Source organism: Ranitomeya imitator, chromosome 4 (genome assembly GCF_032444005.1).
Source record: "Ranitomeya imitator isolate aRanImi1 chromosome 4, aRanImi1.pri, whole genome shotgun sequence".
Taxonomy (NCBI): Eukaryota; Metazoa; Chordata; class Amphibia; order Anura; family Dendrobatidae; genus Ranitomeya; species Ranitomeya imitator.
This window is the reverse complement of record NC_091285.1, coordinates 548,247,013-548,271,924: the sequence shown is the minus strand read 5'-3', so window position 1 is coordinate 548,271,924 and position 24,912 is coordinate 548,247,013. Positions and strand designations below refer to the sequence as shown.

General features: G+C 40.4%; 1 protein-coding gene across 1 annotated transcript in view; it reads left to right on the top strand.

Annotated features, from left to right (window-relative positions):
- The window catches only part of AGBL1 (AGBL carboxypeptidase 1), a 1,336,772-nt gene that overhangs the window by 141,909 nt on the left and 1,169,951 nt on the right, over positions 1 to 24,912 (top strand). The window contains exons 9-13 of the mRNA XM_069762409.1: positions 66 to 127; positions 3,143 to 3,256; positions 11,899 to 12,464; positions 20,097 to 20,180; positions 22,090 to 22,179. Of these exons, the coding sequence (XP_069618510.1) occupies positions 66 to 127; positions 3,143 to 3,256; positions 11,899 to 12,464; positions 20,097 to 20,180; positions 22,090 to 22,179 (916 nt within the window). The remainder of the gene's footprint in view (positions 1 to 65; positions 128 to 3,142; positions 3,257 to 11,898; positions 12,465 to 20,096; positions 20,181 to 22,089; positions 22,180 to 24,912) is intronic.

Below are 24,912 nucleotides of genomic sequence, written 5' to 3'. Positions count from 1 at the left end.
TGACGAAGCTGAGCATTTAGAGGTATTGTCTTATTCTTATCAGTTTCTATAATTTTATCTGATAGATGAATCTGAGGATGAAGATGAAGACATGGATAAAAATCTCACAAATGATGAAAAGGATGAAGTTTGTATTTTTCATTATTTCACAAATTTTAAGACTTAACGCTAAATTCTAATATAGCTAAATTAGAATTGGAGATTCAGCGTGAAAGCTTAGAGGCATATTTACCAATCCTCTCCAACACATACAGTAGGCAGCTTAAACGTACATGAAATACTATAAAACTGTGATCAATTTATCACAGTGGCTCATGCAAGATTACTCAGCTTTGGACATTTTGGCCTCCTCGTGGTTGACTTATTTTAAACTATTTTTTGTGGCAAAATTGCGGTGCACATCAAGGGGTAAGGTTTCTCCTTATGGAGAGTGACATACCAGCTCTGGCTTGTCAAGGTAATGAGGCTTATTCACCGTGCAATGCTCCTCTGGGAAATTTAATATGCAAATTGCCTCTTCAGAGAAAAAGAGGACTTAAACTCTATAGCGCCACCTGTTGGAAGTAGCGATCCCACAAGTCACAATCAACCCTTTAATGAGTCGTGCAATATGACTTAGGATAAAAGCCAAATCAGTATCTCAATTCGCAGACACGGTTTTTCGGGCTGTTGGTCTTCGTCAGTGCAAAGCATGAGAAGTAATTTGGCTAGGTGAGAGGCTCTGGACTGGGGTCTAAGGGGTAAGGTTTCTCCTAATGGAGCGTGACATACCAACTCTGGCTTGTCAAGGTAAAGAGGCTTATTCGCTGTGCAATGCTCATTATTCGCCATGCAATGCATATTAAATTTTCCAGAGGAGCATTGCACGGCGAATAAGCCTCCTCACCTTGACAATCCAAAGCTGTTATGTCATTCTCCATAAGTAGAAACCTTACCCCTTAGACCTCAGTCCAGAGCCTCTTACCTAGTCAAATTAGTTCTCATGCTTCGCACTGACGAGGGCAAACAGCCCAAAACACCATATCTGCGAATTAAGATACTGATTTGGCTTTTATCGTAAGTCATATTGCACGACTCGTTAAAGGGTTGATTTTGACGCGTAGGATCGCTACTTCCAACAGGTGGCGCTATAAAGTTTAAGTCCTCTTTTTCTCTGAAGAGGCAATTTGCATGGTGCACATCAAGGAATTCATCATTGAATTTTCATATTTTTCCTCGCCATCTTCTTTTAAGAGCCATAACTTTAAAAGTTACGTCATTTGATTTTTTTGTCTACATTTTTTAACTTTTTTTATTTCACTTAGGGGATTTGAACCTGCAATCATCCTAATGCTAATATGCTGTTAGACGCAGATGTTGCCTGTGTGACACTGCCGTTGTCTGCCAGGAATTATTCAATCTCAGCTCCTGAACCTGTATGAAAGGCAGGGAACTGACATATGATGTAATAGTATGTCATATGATGGGAAGGGGATAAAACACAGGAAAAAATAGGTCTAAAAATTGATGTGACAACTGGTGTCAATTGGTGTCATTGATTTGAACTGTGGATGTTATTTGAATGTGGCTTGATGGGGTAAGAGGAAAAGAGCGCATGAATACCTCTCCAAGACAAACTTGTGATGCTAGTCACTACTCATGGACAAGCCATTAGGGTGTGTAGTCAGGAGATCCAAGGTCAAAAGCCAGGTAACTCATAGATAGGGGGTGAAACAAAAGTGTAGTCATGTCACAGTCTGGGGTCAGAATTCCAAGAATGTAGTGGATCATGATAAAAGGGCTAGGCAAACACAAGGTCAAAGGAAAATCCATGGTGGAGCAACAAAGATCTTAATACAACTTAGGAGCACACACACACATCTCTTGAGCAAAGCTACAATTGGCAATAATCTAAGGCAGGTAATAACTCCAAACAGGAGAGACATGGATGAAGCCCTGACACACCCTGTTCCTGATTGGACAGCTAAACAGTCACTCAAGATACTGACAGCTCAGCATGCCCCAGCATCCAATTGGATGGCTGAGCTGTCCATCACTATACTGACAGCTCAGCATGCACCTGTCCTAGATTGGACAGCAGAACTCATTCACTGCATCTAGAGACACTGATAGGAGGAACTGTGACAAAACTCTTTGGAAAGAACAATCATTATTTATATTAAAGTTTTCTGTAAAAATAATAAATGAGCAAAGATCAATAGGGTAACCTTCTACAAAGGCAAACTTAAGTCAACTGGAAATCCTACTTTTCTGAATCAGCATTATACCATAAAATCCATGGGGCTATTTATGCCAGAATTCTGCCACAAAACACCTTAAGGTCAGAAGCTTGTGCCTATTGGCGTTTTCATGCCAGTCTTGGCCAACTATGCCAATATGGTCATAGTAAGGGTACGACAAAATGTGGTTATGCCCTCCAGACCAAGTCATGAAAAGCCACGCCATGCTTGTAGTACATTTCTGGATGTGACACACGCAAGTTAACGGATACACCTAATTCATTAAGGGGCATGCACCTCTACATGAATTAGAGGCATCGCACTCAGCGATCACCTGTCTTAATGAATAAGTCCCTATATTTTTGCTAAACTCAAGACAAAAAAAAGTAGTAAAGGATAGTAAAGAACAACTACAGTTAGTGAAACATCTGATTTATATACTGGGGCATTCTCAAATAAGTGCTCTCTTGAAATGAACACTTACTTGAGAATACCATCTGTATGTAGGTCAAATTTTTCTATGTCAGAATTTAAAAAAAATGAAATATGCTTTATATCAAAAAATTGAGTCAGTTTTCCAAAGTAGGTGTTATTAAAGAAAGTCTTTAGTTGAAGTTGACCGTAATGAGTACTGTAAATAAAGGGATGGTTTTTATTTCAAATTTAGAGGATTGCCCAACTTTAATTTTCAAACTATTTGACCGTTTGTTTGAGATACATGAGGTGTGCACGCTCTAATCAATCATTTTTTACACAATGCTTCTTCTACGTTGATAGACCCTACTGATATTGCAAGCATTACCTTGTATGTACAGTATTTGGCCTCCAACTTTGTAGAATTCCATAAAGTTTCTGGTTTCTGTCTCGAGAGCTGCTGACCACAGTTCTTTTATACATGTAACAGTATTGTGTTGCATTTACAGGATGATGATTTAGAGACAGACTTGAAAAAATTGAGATCACAGCCACAACCCGATCGACCTGTCGAAGACTTTAAGCAATATAAAGCATTCTGTTCTGAACTTTTTGACTTCAAGGTAAGGTACATAATTGGTGTGCCTGGAAATAGCATGATAACTATAATTATTATGTTTAGTATAAGCACATCGTTCAATGGTCGTTACTAGAAAGCATCCTAAGAAAAAAGTGATTCACTTTACTAGTTTATAGAGCTCCAGTTATAATAAGTGCCATTTGTAGCTCATACATTATGTCCAGTCTGGTATGAGGAAGCCAACAATGCTTCTGAGGGGCCTTCAGTAATGTATGTTTTGAAGACAGTCATAATTATGTGGTTTGGTTTTTGTATATTCAATGAAAAAGGCACGGACACAACCTTTCCATATTATTTCAGAATTTAAAAAAAATACAATTATACAGGCTCGTTAAAACACATAGACAAGAATTCTAAAAACATAACGCATAACATTCAATTCCCAGTAACCTAGGTTCGGAGGTCCTTCCAGACAATCACTTTGAACTTTGGTTTATTTATGCCCAGTTCAGGAGGATGTAATGTGATCAATATAACAATGACATCAAATAGTATTATTTTCTAGTCATAAAAGTTAGATTGTTGTAAAAAAATTTATTTAAAAAAAAACAAAATTTCTGTATTTCCATGATGAATAACTCACTATCAATTAATGTTCTAAATGATTTTTTTTCCACTTTCACAGTAAATTCATTCCACTAACCAAATAGATAATTTTTGTCTTGCACGACTAGACTCACTTTCACATATTATAATTTAATTGCGGTTTTCTTTACCCAAATTGATGAGATTTCGCTATCAAATATTTACTACAAGATATAGGGAATATTTCAAGGGCAAGAGGGCAACCTTCTGATATCTGGTGATGCAGTTGTTAAGGGTATGTAATGGGATGATATACATAAAATACATACATAAAATACATAATACTATAACTGCATCAGATGATATGTGATGACACATAATTTATAAACTTTATGACTCCAGAACCTGTGTTAGGCATACTTAAGTAGTATAATAATATATATTGAAATATTATACAGAAAGCCAAACTTAAAGGGAATCTGTCAGCAGGTTTTTGCTATGTATTCTGAATACAAAGCTCTAGGTGTTAAAACACAGATTTCTGTGATCCCTCTCTTATCAAGGTCCGTGCTGCTGTTTATTTGCAATGACTGTTTTAGCACCAGGAGCTTATTATTTGTCATACACAGAAGAGCGTGCCTGATAGTAAGACATGCCCACTTCTGTGATAAGCACCTCACTGTCTACAGACAACATACACAGAGAGCCTGGTGTGGGTGGGGTTAGCTTTCTCGGCTCTGCTTCATGCTAAATCTAAAAACTCTGATTATGTCAGAACGGCTGCACCCAGTAAACTAAGTGATACATCATTGGATACAGGGTCTCTTTGCCTACATTATGCCGCTGTAAGATTAGATAGCATAAACCTGCTGACATATTCCCTTTAAAGTTGATTGTGCTCCCCTCCATTCCGGAGATATGAATCTCTCTTCTTTGTATGTAAATCTAGTTATTTTATGTAAATGGCCATGGTCCTCAACTTTTCCCTTATTGAGGACCATGCCCACTATGTACAAAGGACTAAAAGGGAAGAAGGGTTGTATCTCAGGAACGAATAGGCTCAGGAAAAAAATACAATCTTGCCAGATTCAAGATAATAACAGCATTTATACCAGGTAATAAATGTACATGTTTATGAAAAGTGTCAGGTCCTCTTTAAGGGGAAATCACATATACGTGTCCTTTCTCACCTTTTCTCTTGGCTCCACATATTCTGGGATGGGTATTCTGTAATAGTTTGAAAAACAACATGTCTTTGCAATACTTTGGAGAAGTTTATTGTATACTTGCGTATGTGTTGGCTCTAAGCGGTTGTGATGGGAATAACACCCTGTTGAGGGTTTTGCTAGCACGTGATGATAACGTATTGAATTTGTATCATTCGAGTCCTTAACAAAATTTGTGGAAAGGTAAGGGTGTACACATCTGTTGGTAATGCTGAGTATATCTCTTTAACCCCTTAGCGACCGCCGATACGCCTTTTAACGGCGGCCGCTAAGGGTACTTAAACCACAGCGCCGTTAATTAACGGCGCTGTGGAAAAAGTAAATAGCGCCCCCCAGAGTCGGATTTTCTCCGGGGTCTCGGCTGCCGGGGGTAGCAGAGACCCCAGAGAACATGATTCGGGGTTTTTTTTTACCGACCCCGCTTTTGCGATCACCGGTAATTAACCATTTACCGACGATCGCAAAAAAAAAACGCGATTTCTTTTTAATTTCTCTGTCCTCCGATGTGATCGCACATCAGAGGACAGAGAAAAGGGGTCCCTGATCGCCCCCCGATACTCACCTGTCTCCCCCGGTGCTCCTCGTGGCTCCCGATGGGCGCCGCCATCTTCAAAATGGCTGGCGCATGCGCAGTGCACCCGCCGGCCGGCCCCGGGAGAGTCTTTGGGGTCTCGGCTGCCGACAGGCAGGACAAGAGCAGTTGGGGCTAAAATTAGGGTTAGGGTTAGGGTTAGGGCCAGGGTTAGGGTTAGGGCTAGGGTTAGGGCTAGGGTTAGGGCTAGGGTTAGGATTAGGGTTAGGGTTAGGGCTAGGGTTAGGGCTAGGGTTAGGGCTAGGGTTAGGGCTAGGGTTAGGGTTAGGGCTAAATTTAGGGTTAGGGTTGGGGCTAAATTTAGGGTTAGGGTTGGGGATAAATTTAAGGTTAGGGATGGTGCTAAATTTAGGGTTAGGCTTCTTTCACACTTACGTCGGTACGGGGCCGTCGCAATGCATCGGCCCGACATACCGACGCACGTTGTGAAAATTGTGCACAACGTGGGCAGCGGATGTAGTTTTTCAACGCATCCGCTGCCCAATCTATGTCCTGGGGAGGAAGGGGCGGAGTTACGGCCACGCATGCGCGGTCAGAAATGGCGGATGCGACGTACAAAAAAACGTTACATTGAACGTTTTTTTGTGCTGACGGTCCACCAAAACACTGATTCAGTGCACGACGGACGCGACGTGTGGCCATCCGTCACGATCCGTCGGCAATACAAGTCTATGGGCAAAAAACGCATCCTGCGGGCACATTTGCAGGATCCGTTTCTTGTCCAAAACGACGGATTGCGACGGATGCCAAACGACGCAAGTGTGAAAGTAGCCTTAGGGCTAGGGTTAGGGTTGGGGCTAAAGTTAGGGCTAGGGTTGGGGCTAAGGTTAGGGTTAGAGTTGGGATTAGGGTTAGGGTTTGGATTAGGGTTGGTATTAGGGTTAGGGTTGGCATTAGGGTTACGCTTGGGATTAGGGTTAGGTTTGGGATTAGGGTTAAGGTTAGGGTTGTGATTAGGGTTGTATTGGGATTAGGGTTAGGTTTGAGGTTAGGGTTGAGATTAGGATTAGGGGTGTGTTGGATTTAGGGTTTTGATTAGGGTTATGGTTAGGGTTGACATAAGGGTTGTTTTGGGGTAAGGGTTGTGATTATCGTTAGGGTTAGTGATTAGGATTATGGATCAGGTTGGGATTAGGGTTAGGGGTGTGTTGGGGTTAGGGTTGGAGCTAGAATTGGGGGGTTTCCACTGTTTAGGTACATCAGGGGGTCTCCAAACGCGACAGCCAATTTTGCGCTCAAAAAGTCAAATGGTGCTCCCTCCCTTCTGAGCTCTGCCGTGCGCCCAAACAGTGGATTACCCCAACATATGGGGCATCAGCGTACTCAGGATAAATTGTACAACAACTTCTGGGGTCCAATTTCTCCTGTTACCCTTCTGAAAAAAAAAAACTTGGGGGCTACAAAATCTTTTTCGTGGAAAATTTTTTATTTTTTATTTTTATGACTCTGCATTATAAACTTCGGTGAAGCACTTGGGCATTCAAAGTTCTCACCACACATCTAGATAAGTTCCTTGGGGGGTCTAGTTTCCAAAACGGGGTCACTTGTGGGGGGTTGCTACTGTTTAGGTACATCAGGGGCTCTGCAAACGCAACATAACGCCCACAGGCCATTCTATCTAAGTCTGCATTCCAAAACGGCGCTCCTTCCCTTCCGAGCTCTGCCGTGCACCCAAACAGTGGTTTACCCCCACATATGGGGCATCAGCGTACTCAGAATAAATTGAACAACTTTAGTGGTCCAATTTCTCCTGTTACCCTTGTGAAAATAAAAACTTGGGGGCTACAATATCTTTTTCGTGGGAAAAAAATATTTTTTAATTTCATGACTCTGCATTCTAAACTTCTGTGAAGCACTTGGGCATTCAAAGTTCTCACCACACATCTAAATAAGTTCCTTGGGGGGTCTAGTTTCCAAAATGGGGTCACTTGTGGAGGGTTTCTACTGGTTAGGTACATCAGGGGCTCTGCAAACGCAACATAATGCCCGCAGACCATTCTATCAAAGTCTGCATTCCAAAACGGCGCTCCTTCCTTCCGAGCTCTGCCGTGCGCCCAAACAGTGGTTTACCCCCACATATGGGGTACCAGCATACTCAGGACAAATTGGACAAAAAACTTCTGGGGTCTAATTTCTCTTCTTACCCTTGTGAAAATAAAAACTTGGGGGCTACAATATCTTTTTTGTGGAAAAAAAAATGTATTTTTTATTTTCACGACTCTGCCTTCTAAACTTCTGTGAAGCACTTGGGCATAAAAAGTTCTCACCACACATCTAGATAAGTTCCATGGGGGGTCTAGTTTCCAAAATGGGGTCACTTGTGGGGGATTTCTACTGTTTAGGCACATCAGGGGCTCTCCAAACGCGACATGGCGTCCGATCTCAATTCCAGAGAATTCTACATTGAAAAAGTAAAACGGCACTCCTTCTCTTCCAAGCTCTGCAGTGCGCCCAAACAGTGCTTTACCCCCACATATTGGGTATCGACGTACTTGGTCTAATTTCTCCTGTTACCCTTGTGAAAATAAAAATTTGGGGGCAAAAAGATCATTTTTGTAGAAAAAATGTGATTTATTTTTTTCACGGCTCTATGTTATAAACGTCTGTGAAACACATGGGGGTTCAAAGTGCTCACCACACATCTAGATAAGTTCCTTAAGGGGTCTAATTTCCAAAATGGTGTAACTTGTGGGGGGTTTCCACTGTTTAGGCACATCAGGGGCTCTCCAAACGCGACATGGCGTCCGATCTCAATTCCAGACAATTCTACATTGAAAAAGTAAAACGGCACTCCTTCCCTTCCAAGCTATGCGGTGCGCCAAAACAGTGGTTTACCCTCACATATGGGGTATTGACGTATTCAGGAGAAATCGCACAACAACTTTTGTGGTCTAATTTCTCCTGTTACCCTTGTGAAAATAAAAATTTGGGGGCAAAAAGATCATTTTTGTAGAAAAAATGCGATTTTTTATTTTCACGGCTCTATGTTATAAACTTCTGTGAAGCACATGGGGGTTCAAAGTGCTCACCACACATCTAGATAAGTTTCTTAAGGGGTCTAGTTTCCAAAATGGTGTCATTTGTGGGGGGTTTCCACTGTTTAGGCACACCAGGGCTCTGCAAACGCAACATGGCGTCCGATCTCAATTCCAGACAATTCTACATTGAAAAAGTAAAACGGCACTCCTTCCCTTCCAAGCTCTGCGGTGCGCCCAAACAGCGGTTTACCCTCACATATGGGGTATTGACGTATTCAGGAGAAATCGCACAACAACTTTTGTGGTGTAAAAATGAGAAATTGCTGGTCAACTTTTAACCCTTATAACTCCCTAACAAAAAAAAATGTTGTTTCCAAAATTGTGCTGATGTAAAGTAGACATGTGGGAAATGTTATTTATTAACTATTTTTTCATGACATATGTCTCTGATTTAAGGGCATAAAAATACAAAATTTGAAAATTGCAAAATTTTAAAAATATTCGCCATATTTCCATTTTTCTCATAAATAATCGCAAGTAATATCGAAGAAATGTTACCACTAACATGAAGTACAATATGTCACGAAAAAACTTTCTCAGAATCAGCGGGATCCGTTGAAGCGTTCCAGAGTTATAACCTCATAAAGCGACAGTGGTCAGAATTGTAAAAATTGGCTCGGTCATTAAGTACCAAATTGGCTCTGTCACTAAGGGGTTAAGAAACGCCATATATTTCTGACTTCTAACCCACATTTGTAAAAGTACAGTGATTATTTTAGTGTTAAAGGGGTTGTCCAATCTAAAATGAAAAGTCAGCAGTCAATCTGTGTGTCCTGCTTTGATGTCTTTGGTAAGGAAGGGGGACCTCGAACTGTCCCTGGAACCTGGGACCCCAACTATCCCTGCCCTGGGGGTAATCTTAAAGATGGAGAAACCCGAGAAACTTACCTTACTATGCTCCTGTAAAACCTAGATCTGTCCCCTCCTCCACCCCTAACAGAAATGTAATGTAAACAAAACCAGAGTCATAAACAACGATGGGTGGACTGGGGGGACTCAAAAGTCTGCAATCCCACAGATTGACTGCAGACTTTTTATTTTAGGCTGGATAATCCCTTTAACCATACATATAATATAGTGTATCAAAATATCACAGTCATTGCTCAACCAGATGTACATGCAGATTAGTACAGATTGAAATAATATGTGTAACCTGTATTTTGGGGTCTTTTTTGCCTTCCCCTTTGCCGGTTTTGTGAGTGTATATTTTTTTGGTTGCTGGTTGTATGGTCTTTTTCCTGGTGGGATTTAAAAGGAACTTGACAACAAGATATACCCCTGTTAATTAATTACAGCAGTGCATTTGTCATTAAAGATTGATTTCTAGCAACCCCAACATTAAGAGAAACTTTCTAGCATAAACATAAAATCAGTATTTTAATCGTTTGTTCCTGCATATGCTAATTAGCTTGACTAGTTGGAATGGAGTGCACTTTGTGGTGAATAATGCAGCCCAACCAGACAATATAATGCCGATAGAGGCATGGTTATAGTCTATGTAGTGCCCCACTGCATGTTTCCTAAATCACATAAATGTCTGGCGGTCATTGAGACTACTGGTGTGTAGAGCGATCTGCCTATGTGCCACTGCCCTGGTGTCACTCTGTGTAGATGCGAGGTCTGACCAGCTAAGTGATCCCTTTGAAATCTATTACAATGGTGAGCTAAGAGGTAGTGGCATGTCAATGAACTTCTGCCTATGTGTTACTAGTTGCTGGCTCAGCACTATACACAATAGCGCAGCACAATTGCTATGAGATCACAGATGCAAGAGATGGGTCCAGTTCTGCTGATCTGTGACCTTCTCCCTACGTGCCACTGCACTAGCGCATAGTGCTAAGCTGGCAAGTAGTGGCACATAAGGAGAAGTTCAAGTGCTCCAAAAGGTGTCCCTAAGACTGAAGCGCTCTTGGCTCTCTGTATTAAAATCTCTACAACTGCCCCCTCTCTTGATCGATGGCTGCTTTGAATGATGCCTCCTACAGCAGACATCTGAGAGCATGGGACGGGTAAGGTGGGTTGTGGAATTCTTTCTGCAAACAGCAAAGAGTAGTTCAGTGTTAGGTACTGTACAAAAAAGTAGTGCACAATGGTATGCTTAAACCATTTTTCAAATAGTGTCACTGTCACCAATCTTGTATGGTCAAAACTGCCAGCAAACTCCTTTTAGGAGGTTTTTGAATATTTATGTAGAGCCTACAGGAGGGAGCGTGCACTGCATGCTGCTGGTAGGTGCAACTTCATGCATTAACTTTCATTGTAATACAAATCTTTTTTTTACATATCTCATTATTATCATAATGATAGTTATACTTTAGGTGATTTAGTCTTTTTCTTCAATGAATGCTACAGATCACAAAGTATTGATACAGGATTTTACATCTTAAATGCACCTCTAATTTTATTCTACATCACTTCTTCATTCAGTGACTCATTAAATGAGCTGCTCAGGTATGATGTATTGCACTATATCTTTAATTTAAAAGATGTTTTTCTTAGTAGATTATTCTTTTGGCATTGAATAATGTGCCTGTACAAATCATTTATTATTGCGATCCTTACTTTCCACAACACTTCTAGTGAAATATTCCTACTCTCCTTCAGACTAGTAGAACAAATCTAAATTATCAGGCAAGGCACGCTACTCTATCCTTACAGACCAAAACAAAACTTCTAGAGATATGGCTTATATCAGCATGTATTCCATCGGGCTAAAGTGTATTGTTTTGCTTCGATTCTTGATTGCTTCATAAATTAATATGATTGTGATGAATATTTTAAGTACTCATCTTTGCCGTTTTGATTGATGAAATACAGGATGGATCCTCTTGTCAGCCGCTCGTTGATGTATGTTTTTGTCTATTGATCGGACTGTCTTTGGTTCATTAATTATATCATATCTATTAACCAATCTATCTTCAGCCTCTTCATCTGTAGAACACACACGCAAGTTCCCTTTGAGACATGTCTTGATCACTTGTCTGTTCTGTTTGTGAAATTTTATTCAGTAGCAAACTTCCTTAAGTATTGTATTTTCTGAAAAGTGCAATTACGATTCACATAATGGGATGCTGCGTATATTATATTTATGGCGTTTGTCTTTATGTGATGCTTTAGTATGTCTTCAAAATCTTTTAAAATGATGACTGTTAGATAAAAAGTCTGGGGTATGTAATATGATTTAATGAGTGGCCATTTTCTCAAACTAAATTTCCTACAATTTCACCTTGTTGACTTCTTAAAGGACAATGCATCCAATATGGAGGAAATGATGAATGCCAAAGAGAGTATCTCCGGTGTTGTCACACATAACATTCCATCCAGTGGGAGATGTATGGATGATTCCTTTACCACAGTGGACAGACCCACTTCTGGAGACACAATCTTTCCTAAGACACTTATGGAACAAAATATCTTGAACACCATTTCCAAAAGATCACCACTCTTGGACGCATCAATGAACAAACAAGAGCAAATGAACATGGAAAAGCATCTGAGAAGTCCATCAAGTATATGTTCTCCAAATACGGTTTGTGGGAAACCAAGCTCCTTCCCAACTAAATGCATTAAGACCTTCAAACTACAACACAGTGACGGTGCTGATGAATCTGAAAGCCACAAGGTTGTAAAACAGCTTCTGGAACAGCACAAAGGAAATATACCTTTTCACAACCCTCATGTTTACATGTCTATAGCTGGAAACACTAAATCTGTTCCTGATTTTAAAGTTTTGGCATTTCCTGAGTTTTGGGGCCACTGCTCACCCCAATTTTCCCAAAAACTCGCAGAGAAGAAGCTTGGATCACAAAGGTGATTCTTTTAAATTAATTTTATAATTTGTTATTTTCACTTCTCTTCAAGTAACCTTTTTCCAAAAGACCTAGAATTAAATAAGTTCTGTGATTGAGAAAGGGCATTTAGTTTTGTCTCCACTAAATAGAGCAGATCAGAAATGAAATGGGCATAATGCTTAGCTGAACACTCCTGCCCCTTGACGTCAGCAGCCATTAGGGGACTTAGCACTTAGACCAAATCAAAAGTTCTAACCTATCACTGACATATCAGAAATGTTTGGAAATTACTACGTTTTTCTGCTGCCAAAACTAGAGCACTAACACTAAAAATGCTGGGTAAAATGCAAGCATTTTTTATGTATTTTTTCCTTTGCTTTTTTTTAATAAGTTTTTCCCCATTCATTTAAATATGTGAAAAACGCTGCAAAAACACTAACAGAATTGACATGCTGCAGACCTAAATGTGCAAGGATAAAAAACAAGCTGCATGTGCTTCAGATTTCAGAAGTCTAATTCACTTTTCTGTTAAGGTACCGTCACATTAAGCGACGCTGCAGCGATATAGAAAACGATGCCGATCGCTGCAGCATCGCTGTTTAGACAGCTCTCTAGTGACCAATGATGCCGAGGTCCCCGGGTAACCAGGGTAAATATCGGGTTACTAAGTGCAGACCCGACATCACCGCTGTGCTCTGCTTTACGGCCGGCCCTCACAGTCAGTGCAGGAAGCTGACGGCGAGGGATGCGACAGACACCGGAATGTAAGTATGTAGTGTTTGGTTTTTTTTACATTTACAATGGTAACCAGGGTAAATATCAGGTTACTAAGCGCGGCCCTGCCCTTAGTAACCCGATGTTTACCCTGGTAACCAGTGAAGACATCGCTGGATCGGCGTCACACACGCGGATTCAGCGATGTCTGCGGGTGATCCAGCGACAAAATAAGGTGCTGGCCTTCTAGCTCCGACCAGCGATGTCACAGCAGGATCCTGATCGCTACTGCGTGTCAAGCACAACAATATCGCTATCCAGGACGCTGCAACGTCACGGATCGCTATCGTTATCGTTGTTAAGTTGTTCAGTTTGAAGGTACCTTTACTGTAAAATGCTGCATTTTTTCTGTTGCAAAAATGCAGCAAAAACTCACGACATGAACAAGCCTTAGGCTAGGGTCACATTGCGTTAGTGCAATCCGTTTAGCGCTAGCGCTAGCGGACTGCGCTAACACAATGTTTTCTATGGGGCTGCGGTCGGAGTCGCGGTAACGTCCCCGCTCTCGCAGATCCCCGATCTGCGAGAGCGGGGAACGGACCGCGGGCGCGCCTCGGACGCTGCTTGCAGCGTCCGCGGCGCGCCATGAAACACCGGCGCGTCGCTAGCGCGTGCCGAACATGGCACGCGCTAGTGAAGCGCGTTCCCATTGCCTTCAATGGGCGCGTTAACGGACGCGTTGCACGGCGTTAATTTCGCCGTGCAACGCTGTCCGTTAAACGCGGTCCCATAACGCAATGGGAACCCAGCCGTAGGCCGTGGTTACACTTGCGAGTGCAATGCAATGTAATTCTATGCAGCTGAATGCTCCGGTCCCAAGTGCCGTAGGCAGTGCCTGGTATTGAGGCGAGAGACTCTTGCGTGTTTCTCGCATTGCACTCGCAAGTGTGACCCTGGCCTTAAGGGTATGTGCACATGTTGAGTATTTGGCTGCAGATATTTCTACACTTGTCTCAAGACAGGAAATATGCTGAATAAATATATGCATTTTTGCCACAATTTGGCAGCATTGTGTGCATTTTTGAAGCAGGTCATTAGAATGGATGAAAAACGCAGCAAGAATGCTGAAATAATTGACATGCTGCAGATTATAAACTGCTAATCATCAAAAAACAGTAAAGTGACCCCTGACCATGGTAATATGTCCCCAAAAATGGCATTAATAAGCTTTAGTGATGAGTGAGTATACTCGTTGCTTGGGTGGTCTCCTTGTAACTGCTCGGAGATTTTGTTTTTGTTGACGCAGCTGCATGATTTACGACTGCTAGCCTGCCTGAGTACATGTGGGGGTTGCCTGATTGCTAGGGAATCCCCACATATATTCAAGCTGTCTATCACCTGTAAATCATGCAGCTGAGGCAATGAAAACTAAATCTCCGAGCAGTTACAAATACTCGGAGACCACCCGAGCGTGCTCGGGAAAAGTCGAGCAACGAGTACACTCACTCATCACTAAAAAGCATACATAAACCGCAAAACAAGAAATGCCAGGACTAAAGTCATCATTATACAGTTTAAAAAATATTAAACTTTATTAAATATTAATTCTAAAAATTCAGTGAAAACCAAGATACAGGCACAAAAACACATACATGAGTAGGTGAGTAACTGAAGGGACCCCAAGGTAAAATGTCCAAGGAATACAATGGACAATGGTATCAATATATGATATACATATGCTGAGTGATCAAATGAGTATAGATAAATAAATAATATTAATACATACTCAATTAGCATAAACCAATATAAACAGTTACTTAGAAGGTAACATGTATCCCACAGTTAGAAGACATACAATTAATAATCGTATGAATAGTATTGTCAGTTACTAACACACCCACCATGGACCTGATTTGCATTTTGCAAATTAAGTATTTTGTTGTTTTTTTTACTGAATTTTAGAAATTACATTTACTAAAGCTTAATATTTTTTAAACTCTATAATGATGACTTTAGTCCTGGCATTTCTTGTTTTTAGGTTTATCTACTATATAATTGTCTAACGGGTACTTTCGTCTTTCTGTCTGTCCTTCTGTCTGTCTGTCTGCAACTTCCGTCACGGAAATCCCGCGTCGCTGATTGGTCTCGCCAACTGCCTGTCCTGGCTGCTGGGACCAATCAGCGATGGGCACAGTCCGGCCAAGAATTAGTCCCTCCCTACTCCCGTCCAGTCAGTACCCGGGACCTACTCCATACTCCCCTCCAGTCAGCGCTCACACAGGGTTAATGACAGCGTTAATGGACCGCGTTATGCCGCGGGTAACGCACTATGTTAACGCTGCTATTAACCCTGTGTGACCAACTTTTTACTATTGATGCTGCCTATGCAGCATCAATAGTAAAAAGATCTAATGTTAAAAATCATAAAAAACAAAAAACCTGCTATCTCACCTTCGGTCGCTCGCCGAGGCGCGTGCGGCTGCCGCCAGTTTCCGTTCCCAGAGATGTATTGCAAAATTACCCAGAAGCGGTCTCGCGAGCGTGCATCGACAGAGCTTCGCTGGACGACGGAGGGTGAGTATAGAACTATTTTTTTTATTTTACTTCTTTTAACAGGGATATGATGCCCACACTGCTAAATACTACGTGGGCTGTGTTATATACTGCGTGGGCTGAGTTATATACTACATGGCTGTTATATACTACGTAAGCAGTGTTATATACTATGTGGGCTGTGTTATATACTGCATGGGCTGCGTTATATACTACATGGCTGCTATATACTATGTGGGCAGTGTTATATACTACGTGGGCTGTGTTATATACTATGTGGGCTGCGTCATATACTACGTTGACTGTGTTATATACTGCGTGGCTGCTATATACTACGTGGGCAATGTTACATACTACGTGGCCAGTGTTATATACTATGTGGGCAATGTTATATACTGTTTGGGCTGTGTTATATACTGTGTGGCCACTGTTATATACTGCGCAGCCTGTATTAACTCATTGGGTATTCTACAATATGTCGTGGCCTGTGCTATATACTATGTGGCTGCTATATACATACATACATACATACATATTCTAGAATAGCCAATGCGCTAGAATCGGGCCACCATCTAGTATATTATAAGCTGCTTCAAATCTGCAGTAAGAAATTATAAATGCATAAAATTTCACAAATCTCATTCACTTTGCTGGAAAAGTAAAATTATGTGTTTTTCGTGACAAAAAAGGTATGTGGAAAAACGCTGGCAAAAATGAATTCTTTCGCAATTGACTACATGCCACATTGTTTCTTTACCAGCTTTTGTAATAAACCTCATGGGGCAGATTTGTCAATACTATCTAATTCTTAGACAGGGAAAACCTCAATTAGAAAGTCTTAAAATGCATCAAATTTAGCTATCCCTGCTGTTTTAGGATATGTGAACACATTATGTATTTGGTACAGAAATTTCTGCCTCCTTTCTGTATCTCTTGGCAAGAAAAATGCAGTGTTAACAACATTTTTCTGCTGCGTTTTTTTTTACTGCCGTTTTCAGTGCAAATGTTCTGCACTCATTTGTATAGGTGAAATCTGCAGCAAAAATGCTCAAAGAATTGACATGCGGCAGATTTAAATCTGCAAGTCCCCAATAAGCAATGCGTGCATAAGACTTCAGGATTCTCATTCACTTTGCTGGCATCAGGAAACCCTTCAAGTTTTGTGCCAAAATCTGCACTGAAAAAATGCAGTTAAAACACAAAGTGTACATACAACCTTAAAAATCTACTGCATTTTAAGGTGGTGTTGTCTAAGTTCAATCCAACTTTGAGTTGGCTTAGGCCGGGTTCACACCTACGTTTGGGTAGAATACGTGGGGCTGTGTACTTCCTCACTTAAGCTCCGCTTACTTCTGCAGGCGTCCTGCGTACCTATCTTTAACATTGGGTACGCAGGGACATGTATTGCATGCGGATGCCTCTGCATGCGTCATTTTGACATGCCCGCCAACTGCACGGGAACACAACATGCTGCTCTTCCCATGCGGTCGGCAGGCATGTCAAAACAACACATGCATGTGGAAGTAGGCGGAGATTAAGGGAAGAAGTGCAGAAGTAGGCAGAGCTTAAGGGAGGAAGTACGCAGCCCTACGCCCTCTACCCAAACACAAGTGTAAACCTAGCCTTACTTTGCACCAGAAATGTGCACTATAATGGCACATTTATTGGCACAGGTATCGAACCTCGACACACTCCTTGCTAAACAAACCTTTCCCTTTTAAGAGAAGTCAAAAAAAGAGTCTAAAGCACACACTAAATATAGAACAAGTCATGACAAACTTCAAATTATGCCCAAATTCTAGCGTATTAAGCTTGGCAAATCTCTCTTTTTGAAATACTAAAGGCAAATACAATATTTTTCAAGATTCAGAATCAACTATTCCTCAGTGTTATCCTACAAAAATTGCTGATTTTCTTTAGTTTGTGTAACTTGTCCTATGTTTTGTTAGTATAATCATTTATTCTACAGTCAGACAAACACATTCAAAATTATGAGGGAATCCTCTTATTAAAAAGTCATGTCTCATTTTGTTACAATGCCTAATTAATCACAGGGTGTCCATTCTGGGATAGTGGTGGAACCTTACAACAAATTTTTCATTCCCTTAAGCATCACCATAAGGGAAGAGTCAGATGGCTGTAAAACTCAGATGAGAATCCCAATGCAGTGCTTGGACTGGCCATCGGATCGCCCAAGTGTGACAGCATGTATTCCTATGCTCGAGGAGTTGCAATCCTTGCCCGAGTTATACAACTATCTAACACTTCCCCAATGAACAGCCATTACAGTTTTTATTAACATAAATTTGGCAAGTCCTTTGGAGCAAGAGATCCACACTGTCTTCTCTTCCATATATTTATGGTAGGGTAAAAACAAGTGCTACAAGTCTTTGACTATTGGGAATCAAACTATTACGACCCCCACAGATGGTAGAAATAAAGATTGGCAGTTTTGGTATAACAATGGTGTGGGCTCTTCTGTACACAGGTCACCCAATTTTTAGGGTGAGAGTGCCCATCACTTGGACCCCACTGTTGATATACCTTAACAATATACTATAAATGATTTAAAAAATAAAAACACTTTTAAAATAACGAGTATTCTAGGAAAAAAAATCTAACTTAATTACGTAGATTGGGCAAATAGGTCACATTCTGCCACATGCATTTCCAAATCTCTTCAATGAAGTGTTAACTAACGTCAAAACCAATATGTAATTTGGTTTAATGTTAATCCTAGAGGATTGTAAATTAGCCCCAAAGGTAAGACTATATTAGGAAATTTGCATTGTTGTCTCATCGAGCCATTACTGTGCAGTGAAGCAGATCAGTTTTCCACATGTCTATCATTACAGTAATATAAATGTGAAGTGCTTAGCGAGTGGGAAGTGCTAAAATGCTTGTTCCTCAGTGTTTAAAGTAACATGCATACTCTTGGCCTTAGACCAGTGTGTTCCCCTGCTGTATGACACTTTACCAGCTGCTGATGAAGAAGAAAAGAACAGAGAAAAGCAATTTTATATTTCAAATAAGTCTTTTCTTCTGTTTCATTTGTGCATCACGGCTTCTCCTTAGAATTTGTCTTTCTCTATCACATCACAATCCCCGTAACATCTGTACATGCCGCGTCTGCATATCAACGGGGAAGGGTTCACTGCTCTCTTCTCTACACTTTAATTCATCATATTTGGTTTAGCAGAGGCTGTAATGAAAAGTGCATTATGTTGTCACAAAGCAGGATGCCTAAGCTGTTAAACCTGCTTGAGAAGAACATAAATCCAAGATGGTTATCCTAAGGAAGCGCCAATCCATATCTTACGTAAATGTCTGTGAAATTTATACGAACTGTATTTTCCATCTTAATACGGTATCAGGAAAAAATATATACAAGCCCTCCGTAGGGAAGTATCAAATGAACCAAATTGTAAATTACACATTTTTTTTCATTTTCTGAATAATGGAAAATTCTATATAGGTGAACTCCGGCACTCATTAAGAATCCAAACAGTAAAGTTGATTTTTCAAGTCAAAAGAATTTATTTTAGATTTATTTTAAAGTTCTAAGATGGAATGGAAAATTCTGTCAGGCCTTTGGCATCCAAATTCTTCAGTCAACCCTATTATTTCTCAACTTTTATTGCTGCTGATGCTTTTGATGATTAATCCCCTCATGATTTGCTAATTGCAGGGGGTTTTGCTGCCTAACATCTACCATTAAAGAAGTCATTGTTGGGCCATATGTAAGATATGAATGAAAGAAAAATAGGAAAATAATGGTTATTTTTTGGTTATTATTGACAATAACTTTTTTCTTTAACATGCTCTAAGGCCTCATTAACGTATTCAGTTTTCTGGTATGTGTGTCATCCGTTTTTTGAACGGATGGCACACGGATACATTATAGCCTATGGCTGTTTTCATATAGCAGAAATTTTTTCAATTTTTGTCAATATCTGAAAACTGTTCTGTTTTGACAATCTTTTAATGGAATTCTAATAAAAGTAAGAAATTATTTTAACGGAGATGCCAGATCATTTTTTAACTGGAATTTAGCAGTTTTCATTTGTTTTTTAAGATGCAGAAAAAAAAGTGGAGAAGTGTCTCAGTTTGATCTGGATCTATGATATGAACACATGGGTGTCTTCTGTGTGTTCTCCAAATGTGTAGATAAAGCCTTAGAATTTAGTTTTAAAAGAAGAGATCTAGTTACAGATGGCACCCTGTAGGTATCAGGTAAATAATAATTATTATTCCTGCTATTTCAGTTATTGTCACCTGAGTATATGAGGCCTGTATTTGTGATTAACAAAGAAGATCACATGCAATGAAATTATGTTATAAATTGTGAAAATCTGTGCACATATTCTCCATATTGCATTTCTAGGGACAAAATATTTGAAGACATTCGGAGGTATTTACGGCCAAGTGATCTCCTTAATCGGGTTGTGTTTGACTTGGATAACCCAAGGTACTTTACTTACTTTCAATACACTGTTTTACTTTTGCTTGATATGTTGTTCACCAGTAATTGATTAATGGTTACCCTAATGGAAGCACTTGAATTGTCAAATAAAAACTGTACAAATATAGTCTTATGTATTATATATCAAAGAATTAATGTACAATTACAAGAGCATACAGGAATTAATATGCAATGCGACTTAAAACCTCAGACATCCTATTAGAAGTTGTTAGTGCATTTTTCAGATTATAAAACACCCCCCCCCAAATTTGGAGACGAAATGGGGCTGCATCTTATAATGCGGATATACCTTACTGCCCGCAGTGGAGCAGGGTCCCAGGGTCGATGCTGGAGGAGGCAAGAGTGGAGCGCTGCTGCAGGCTGCAGGCTGGGCTGAGGGGAATGTTCGGATGTGTGCTGCTGTGGGTCTTTGGTGGTGCGGGGGCTCTGCCGCCATTTTGTGAAAGCCCAGCGCCCCCGCAGTTACATGGTTTACTATGCCGGTGGACTCCGGGAAAATGGCTGCCGGGGTAGGCGCATGCACAGATTGAAATCTCTGCACCAAGATCTTGGGAGATCTCAGCCTGCAGCAATGCTCCACCCTTATCTCCTCCAGCAGTGACCCTAGGATCCCACTTCACCGCAGCCACCACCCTTGGTAAGCAATAAGATGCATGGATTATAAGAAGCACCACCGTTTTATAAAAAAAATATTTTTTTTCCTATTTTTCTCCTCAAAATTTGGGGTGCGTCTTATAATCTGCAAAATATGGTACTTGAATATGGGTTAAATTTAAAGATGAGAAATACAATCAGGTGTTTGTTTCATTAGACTTAAGTACTGCTTGACCAGAATGACAGTCTTCACATGTAACCCAGTATAAATCTATGGTGACAAACAAATTCTAACAAATGGCACACTGTGTATGGTGAATCTAAGATACCGTACTTATTGGGACCGATTTATCAAGACTAGCAGCACACATCACTTAATAAACTTGACACCTCTTCTGAGTGGTGTGCACCTCTGAAAGGTTACTTCAGTCAAGGACCTGGAGTAGCATTTCTGGTGTACAAGTAGCATCTCTGGAGGCCTTACCCTTTTACTGTTGTGGATCCTCACCTGCCACATTGATTTTGAGAGAGTTGACTGAAACTAGTGTGAAAACGCAAAATGTCACAAATTTTCCACATATTCCTGTTGTGCAATATTATATATTGGGGTCACTTACTGAAACAGTGGAGATCAACAACTATTTATTAATTTCCTTCAGTCGTTCCTAAAATGGAGAAGGCAAAATTCTAAGATTACTTTTATTCTCTGCAAATTTAATGTCATTTATTATATTCGGGGATCTCTCTATGCCCCAGAGGATAATAAATGTAATATATAAAAAATAAAGAAAATACTTATACTCACCCTCAGCTCACCTCTCCAACTGCTCCTCACCGTCACCATGCAGCAACTTCTTATTATTCCTGGCTCTGTGCAAGTGTGTGTAAGGTCACAACATTATGACATGTGTTGTGACCTTGCATGTGCATGTGCAGGAAGTTCCCGGGCCTTTTGGCTCCGTTGAAGAAGAGCTTTAGTGTTCACGTTGGTGATAAGAACATGTGATGAGGATGGACGGGTGATCTTGAGGAGTTAATGGGCTGGAGAAGCATAAGGTAAAGTGACTATAAGTATTTTCTTTAACCTTTTTATGGCCCTTTGCGGTCCAGAAAAACTGCAGCTAGCGGTTGCTATTTTGTTCATTCTGCATGGAATCAAATTATTAAATAAATCTGCATTCTTGCATATGCAGATTTTTGTAATATTCAAATATTGTAGAACAAATTCCATTCACATATATTTGCTCATTTTTTTATTGTTTTTGATATGATGCTCATCAAGATTGTCATTACTTTGCAGTGTTGCAGAAAGTTCAGAAGAGGTGAATTGTCTTAAATTCTTTTCGAAGTTTGAATCTGGAAACCTTAGAAAAGTAATACAAGTGCGTGAGTAAGTAACCAAACATGGATGAAAATGAAAAAATTTGGACAAGCTAAATAAAATCTGTTTATTATCTAACAAGTATGACACTATGAGAGAAATGATTAGATTTTCAGATATCTGCTATGATTGAGAAACTTATTACCATCTGTAATGCTGCGGCAGCACTGTACGCAGTGAAGAGGCAGTGACCCACAAAGTTAAAACGCAAAAGTCTCTTCAATTTGTTAGTTCACACATAAAGGTGCATAACATTTTATAGTACACATCATCAAAGTTCAATACACACGGTTGCATCTCGTCTCAGTGCCCGTTTCATAGCACTACACATCTTACGGCTTTTAGATTGCAGTCCCTAAACACACCTCTCCTTGTCCAGTATCCTTGGGGCAACCGTGCACCATATTACAGTCTCCAAACACAGCTTCATATGTTGCAGACACTACACACACCAGTCCTCCTCTGACTAGTTCCTGTGGGTGTCCTGCACCGCTGTATCAGACTCTTTACTCACACAGCTGTACACAGCCCATGATATCCTCTGGATAGCAGCCGGGCACCATATCCACCTGTTTGCAATCGTTACACACAATAATCTTTATAATAATGATCTTTCTTTTTATGTAGCGCTAACATATTCTGCAGCGCTTTACAGTTTTGCACATATTATTATCGCTGTCCCCAATGGGGCTCACAGTGTAGAATCCCTATCAGTATGTTTTTGGAATGTGGGAGGAAACCTGAGTGCCCAGAGGAAACCCACGCAAATACGGAGAGAACATACAAACTCTTTGCAGATGTTGTCCTGGGTGGGATTAGAACCCAGGACCCCAGCACTGCAAGGCTGCAGTGCTAACCACTGCGCCACCGTGCTGCCCATGTCAGTCCTCTTTTGTGCACAGGATATCCATCTCCGGTACACCTCAAGGCACAGGACTATCCACATCTGAGACCAGTTACCATGGACAATATCCAGATAAATAAAAAAAACAGCTCCTCAAAATGTAGTGAAGATTAAATCTTACATTTTATTCTGCCTCCTGTGGCGACGTTTCGATCCAGAGACCTTTTTAAGCACAGTACACAGTGTTCTAACCACCATTATATACACAAAGTTACACCCACTAATTAACAAAACCCCAATACGATATGCACATAATTGTGAACACAATCCCATCACATCAAAAAAACACATATACAGATAAAAACAATCCCTCCGGAGCATCTACTATATTATCTCCTGATCTAACATCAAACCGCTATCTCTGATCGTTCTTATACACATAATTTAAAGCATAATAGCACAAAAAGAGTCCCGTTGGTAAAATGTAAACAAACAATCCCCCACCTATCACTGCAAAGCATTTCCAGTTGTCATAGATACAGCCACTCCCATAGGCATGTATCTACAATCCCCAGTCCAATCATAGTGAAGCACAATACTGTATGTCACATGGCGGCGCTCTCCTGATACACAGAGCTGTGCATGTCACAGTTCTTCTGCGGCTTCTACTTTATATAGTTGCATTCAAGTGAATTGGGTTGAGCTTCAATAACGAGTACAGTCATTGCCAAATGTATGGCACTGTGCCTGGCAAACAAAGTAGAGTGGTGAGAGTCTGCCCCTATACCCCCATTGATCTGAATGTGATGGCTTACTTTATTAACAGGCTATTGATATCAAAGTCCTGGGTGACACCTGTAAAAATAGTCTATGAAATTACATGTCTCCTTTGTCCGAGGAAAAAATCGGACGTGTGCAGGAACCCATAGAATAACATTGGTCCAAGTGTGATGCAATATTTTGTGGTATCACACTCGTTGCTAAAATACTCTCGTTTGCAAGAGTTCTTAAGCTACACGGAAAACTGGAATGAGTCTAAGGGCTCACTCACACTAAGCATAATACAGTTGAGTGCTATCCGATGTTTTGTTGGATAGCGCTAGGTCCAATGTTATACCATGTGGCAGTGCAGATCTGCGAGTGGCTCCAATATTCGGATGACTCTCACCCATACTCGTCTATGGGTGCGTGTGAAATATTGGAATGCAGTCTGATGTTATCCAAATGCAATCTGGTGTATGCTCACAAAGACAATGGAGAAAGTGGAGATATTTTGTTCTCCATCTTCTCCACACCTTCGCTGTGATGGATCACACTCCGATCAAACCCTGACAGAGTTTGAGCCGAGTAACATTAGCATAATTGGCCCCTATGAGAGAATATAAACCAGTGTGAGGGAACCCTAATGGTGACAGATTTCTCCCACAGATAATGGAACCATTGATGGGGTATTGGGACTACTGCAGGTGGTTTTAAAGGAGCGCAGAAGAGTTACCCTACATATAAATTAATGTAAGATTGTTAGAAACTGGTCAGGAAACTACTCTGTCACCTACTTTTTATCGATGAGATTTCTGTTGGCAAAGAATAACTAGTTCTATGCATTTATACGATGACAATTCATTAGATGGAAATAAAGCTGGATTATGAGAGTAATGAAAGGGATTTTCTGAGAAAATTTCATTTTACAAATACAGTAGTTGTCTGTATCAGATCTATTAGAGCACAGAAAAGAATGACACCAAAGGAATTAGAAAAATTTGTGGGATGTAACATCAAAACCTAGTCACAGAAAAGACTTCATACGAAGAATAAGTAAGCAGTTTCTCAAAAAATGGATAGATTAATGGGTATAGAATATCCAATCTGAAAAAAAGCAGTAGGATGTAAGGACTATG